This window comes from Haliotis cracherodii, unplaced genomic scaffold (genome assembly GCF_022045235.1).
Source record: "Haliotis cracherodii isolate W230 unplaced genomic scaffold, xgHalCrac1.p SCAF_16, whole genome shotgun sequence".
In the NCBI taxonomy this organism is placed as follows: Eukaryota; Metazoa; Mollusca; class Gastropoda; order Lepetellida; family Haliotidae; genus Haliotis; species Haliotis cracherodii.
The window spans coordinates 20,087,490-20,093,302 of record NW_027266271.1 but is presented as its reverse complement, the minus strand read 5'-3'; the positions used below and the strand labels follow the sequence as shown (position 1 = coordinate 20,093,302).

Here is a 5,813-nt window from a genome sequence, read left to right as displayed (position 1 = left end):
GATATCTGGTCTGTGACTGTTACCATGGTAACCAGAGTCAGTGTAACTGCAAACGTTTCCTTTCATTCGTTGCAGATGCATGTTGAGTGATATATGATAGACGTTGATGGGCATACCTATATTGTTTCGCAACACACTGATTATGCATGATATGAATATGTTTATGATTGTAAATACTGTTTAAATTTTATAGTGCCCTATTTACAAGTTAGGCGTATTTACAGTGAAGTTTGGTTAACTTGAAGTCATTGAATCATTGATTATGTCGAGTGCCGATACGAGTGGCAGGAGTCAGACAGTAAATAACGATATATCCATGTGCTGTGGTGGTATGTGTTTGGCAGGAAAAGTGAGCGGAGGCATGGGACGAAACGTAAAGGGAAGGGATGGTATGGGAAGGAAGGGGAAAGTATCGGATGGGGTGGTATGGGAAAGGAAGGGATCGGATGGGAAGGAAATGAAATGAAATGAAAGGATGGGAAGGAAAGGAAATGAAAGGAAAGGAAAGGAAGGGATGGGAACAAAAGGAAGGAGAAGGAAAGGAAAGGAAGGGAAAGGAAAGGAAGGGAAAGGAAAGGAAAGGAAGGGATGGGAACAAAAGGAAGGAGAAGGAAAGGAAAGGAAGGGAAAGGAAAGGAAAGGAAGGGATGGGAACAAAAGGAAGGAGAAGGAAAGGAAAGGAAGGGATATGAGGGGAAGGGAAAGGAAGGGATGGGAAGGGAAAGGAAGGGAAGGGAAAGGAAAGGAAAGGAAGGCAAGGGAAAGGGAAGGGAAAGGAAAGGAAAGGAAGGCAAGGGAAAGGGAAGGGAAAGGAAAGGGAAGGGAAAGGAAATGTAGGGAAAGGAAAGGAAATGATCGGATCGGGTTGAATGGACAGGAAAGGATCAGATCGGATCGGATGGGAAGGTAAGGGAATGACCGGATAGGAAGGAACCGGAAGGGGAGGGATCGAATGGATCGAGAAGCGAAGGATAAGAAGGGATCGGATGGGAAGAGAAGGGTAAGTAAGTGATGGCAAGAGAAGGGATTGGAAGGGTAGGAATGAGAAGGGAAGGGAAGGGATGTGAAGGGGTGAGAAGGTAAGGGATGAGAAGGGAAGGGGTGAGAAGGAATGAGAAGGGAAGGGATGTGAAGGGATGAGAAGGGATGGGATGTGAAGGGATGAGAAGGGAAGGAGTGAGAAGGAATGAGAAGGGAAGGGATGAGAAGGGATGGGATGTGAAGGGAAGGGAAGGGATAGGAAGGATGAAAAGGGTGAGAAGGGATGGGATGAGAAGGGATGGTGTGAGAAAGAATGAGATGGGAAGGGATGAGATGGGAAGGGATGAGAAGGGATGGGATGTGAAGGGATGGGATGTGAAGGGATGAGATGGGAAGGAATGAGATGGGAAAGAATGAGAAGGGAAGGGATGGGATGTGAATGGATGGTATGTGAAGGGATGAGATGTGAAGGGATGGGATGTGACGGGATGAGATGTTAAGGGATGAGATATAGGAAGGAATGAGAAGGGAAGGGATGTTAAGGGAAGGGATGAGAAGGGATGGGATGTGGAGGGATGAGATGTGAAGGGATGGGATGAGAATGGAAGGGAAGGGGTGTGAAGGGGTGAAAAGGGGTGAGAAGGGAAGGGATGAGTTGGGATAAGATGTGAAGGGGTGAGACGGGATGAAAATGGAAGGGATGTGAAGAGATGAGATTGGAAGGGATGAGTTGGAAAGGAATGAGAAGGGATGGGATGAGAAGGGATGGGATGAGAAGGGAAGGGATGAGAAGGGAAGAGATGTGAAGGGATGAGAATCGATGAGAAGGGAGGGATGTGAAGGGATGAGAAGGGATTGGATTTCAAAGGATGAGAAAGGAAGGGATGAGAAGGGATGGGATGTGATGGGGTGAGAAGGGATGGGATGTAAAGGGATGAGAAGGGAAAGGACGAGAAGGGAAGGGATGAGAAGCGGTGGGATGTGAAGGGATGAGAAGGGAAGGGGTGTGAAGGGATGAGAAGGAAAAGGACGAGAAGGGAAGGGATGAGAACGAAGGGGGTGAGAAGGGATGGGATGTGAAGGGATGCGAAGGGATGGGATGTGAAGGGGTGAGAAGGGATGGGATGTGAAAGGATGAGAAGGGATGGGATGAGAAGGGAATGGATGTGAAGGGATGAGAAGGGATGGGATGAGAAGAGATGGGATGTGAAGGAATGAGAAGGGAAGGGATGAGAAGGGAAGGGAAGGATGGGGTGTGAAGGGATGAGAAGGGAGGGGATGAGAAGGGAAGGGATGTGAAGGGATGAGAAGGGAAGGGTTGAGAAGGGATGAGAAGGGAATGATGGGGTGACAGAGGAAAGGAAAGAAGAAGAAATAATTTCATTGGATGAGTTGAGATGAGAAGGAGCAGATAGAAGAGATGGATGAAATGGGATGTTATTGGGTGAAATGGGATTGAGTTATGAAGAGATACAGTAAAAAAAGATGTATGTGTATACATCCATGCTATTTAAAGATTTACATAAACTTTACACCGGTCGTTTATTAAAATTCGTTTGGGAATTTTGACTGTGGTTACACACATTTCTGGAATAGCTTATTTTTTTGTCCGTCATTGTTCAAACCGTTGTAAGATGTCTATTCAATAATCTTCAGAATGGATGTAATCCTCAGCAGCTCCATTTCCATTAAACGCATGGAAGTCAAATTTGCAAGTTAGACCTCGGCTGACAATGTCCCTTGTGTTAACTGTCTTCTCGTCTGACTTGTCTGTTTGTCAGTTTTTGCTTCATCGAATTCCCGTGTCATAAAATTTGCAAATCACTAAAAACTTGAGCAATGACAATTTCCCGATTATGAGAATATTTCCAGTGATACGAGAGATTCGCATTGAAAATATGCAATTGCATTTTGTCGAAGATTAAACATTTTGTAACAGAGCATCTAAGCGGATGCTATGAGTGTTAAGAGACATAAAGAATGTTTTTTTAACATACATATATCCCTCATCTAAAGAAATTATTGCCCCGTTTGGCAAAGCAATATCCTCTCTATTGTGGTGTCATAAGACGCTTACACCAGCATCATACAATTACATACAATTTTACGATGCAGTCTATTAAAGATACTGCTAATATTTGCATATTTGTAATGCCGTTAAGTTTATTCGACATTTTATGGAAACCCCTGCCGCATCCCATAAATTTACCTCCGCAGGGTGCACCGATCCTTGAATATTAAATTCAATCTAACAATATGGGTTGTTCACTGTAGATATTCTTAATAATATAACGAACAAGGTCTCAGACAGGGTGTCGTGGTCGGACGTGTTGTGTTATGGGATTTCACTGAACCGAAAACTTTTAAATATGAACTAAATATAAAATAGTTTGGGTTTGTTCACTCACCTTACATTTTATAGCACACAGACTTTATTGAGTGTTTTGACATAATACGTCTATTCGGGAATTGAGACATAAAATGTACCTCGCTCTCTATATAATTCGTACTTTGTACTGTGATGACCTTTAATCTGGTTCTTTTCATGAATGATGTTTCTTAATCATCATAAACCGCTGATCCGGTAAAATACAACAGTTAAATGGGGATCGCGTCTGTTAGCTTTCTAGACAACGATTTCAATTATGTACAAAACGAACGTTAAACGTTTATAGTCGGAAAACACAGGACAAGTACTTCACTTTAAATACAATTATATAAAACTTTGAAGTGCGACAGCGTCATGTGAATACAGAATACAGAATAAGGTTCTACATTGTTTCTTATTACATACAAAATAGACATTTAAAAAGTACTTATCATTACATAAAAAACATATTTTCGCATGCAACTGTGTGTGTATAATTAAATTTGTATTCAACCGGCCCCGTGAAATTAGACGTACATAACACTAGACATAAACACATCAGATGAAATATAAACCACTTAGTCTCTCAGATATGATATTTCACACAGAAAATGTTACAAATCAGTATCTTCAAATATATTCCAGAACCAGATTCACTTTCAATAAAACACAAATAAATGTCTCGTATTACCGACGACCACTTGAGTTTACATGACGTTACAAAAAACACTCTTGAGGCCCGCATTCTCAACCGATATAATTAACGAAATTGACAAATGTATTATTCGTGTAAAACGGCGGAGGTCAGACCCACCACTTCATAAGCGGTGTACATTACGAAATGGACTATCATGTATAGCGAGTAAATATCTCCACGGCCAGCTTATCTGTACACAACCTCACTCTGTGGAGATTGTATATTGCCCCTCGCCTGTTATTAATGTCAAACGTAAGTGGGTGTCTTATGTCCACTTGTTCGACTATCTCGGACTTCAAGAAACAGTAGACAGCACGAATGGCTTTCGATAAGATATTAGCATTTCGCACGAACAAAGCTTAGATGGCTACCCATCTGCCGATCGGCATCCACAGACCACCCTTCGTAGAAGCTGGCGTTTTTATTGTGATGACGATGCAACAAACAGCATCATCTATCACCTGTGATTAATGAACTTGGTATATGGGTGTTCTTACATGTTTTAAATTCTTGGACAAAACGCTTGAGAATGGTATTACATTTTTACATCGATAAGATAGTCTATGCTGTTTAAAGGGGGAAGTTTCTGTTGTGAGGCATTGGCACACTTCTATCGTTTCAGTTTTTCTATTTCGTAATACTGGGGCATTTCTCTCCGCATCCTTGTGTGGTTTCCAGCAATTTCATGAACTTAAGAAAGTTAAGAAAACTCAAACATATTCGGACGTTCAGTGGCAACAAGATTGGTATGTGAAGAGAAATACTACTGGGTTAAAAATAATATGTAATATGATGATGATGAAGATGATGATGATGACGACGATGATAATATAATAAAAGTAATAATGATAATACATCCCACCCAGAATATGTGCAGGGCGTCATGGGAAATGGTAAATACAAAATCCTTTGGAACAGGCCCGTATACAACCTCAGACCTACTCAGGCCAACAAACCTGATCTTGTCCATTTTGATAAATCCAATGAAATCATTTATATCCTTGAATTTTCTGTCAATGTGTGATTTTGCATCAAAATGAAAATATGAAATGTAGATTAAGCAATGAATTTAATGAGACTGTCTAACATAGAGTCAGTGGATGCCCAGCTTTGGCACAAACTCAGTATCTTAAGCGACATGATGGAGTGGCTCGATATTGGCTGTGATATTCCTCGATATTTGCTAAAAGCGGCTTGGATCCGACTGAACCTCTGAAAAACACTTTACTACCCGTATCCCCACACCCAGCCGTATCCACCCGCATCCCCACATCCACCACCCGTATCCCCACATCCCACCGTTTCCCCATATCCACCCGTATCCCCACACCCATCCGTATCCCCATATCCACCAATATACCAACATCCACCCCTATCCCCATATCCACCCGTATCCCCACATCCACCCCTATTCCTACATCCAACCGTATCCCCACATCTACCCGTATCTCCACATCCACCCGTATCCCAACATTCACTCATATCCCCACATCCACCCGTATCCCCACATCCACCCGTATCCCCACATCCACCCCTATTCCTACATCCAACCGTATCCCCACATCTACCCGTATCTCCACATCCACCCGTATCCCAACATTCACTCCTATCCCCACATCCACCCGTATCCCCACATCCACCCGGGATTGGTCTTTTTAGTCACGTTCTGAATGTCTTTCTCAGATGTCCCGTCTGTAGAGAACATCACAATTTAGTATATTTCCTTATCGTAGCGCTGGTTTCAATACATCATCATACCCCGATGAT

General features: G+C 42.5%; 1 protein-coding gene across 1 annotated transcript; it reads left to right on the top strand.

The window, feature by feature from the left end:
- The first annotated feature begins 475 nt into the window (after positions 1 to 475).
- On the top strand, positions 476 to 910 carry LOC139463614 (octapeptide-repeat protein T2-like). The gene has a single exon (XM_071244886.1). It carries the CDS (start codon positions 476 to 478, stop codon positions 908 to 910), a length of 435 nt encoding a protein of 144 aa, XP_071100987.1.
- Positions 911 to 5,813: the final 4,903 nt, after the last annotated feature.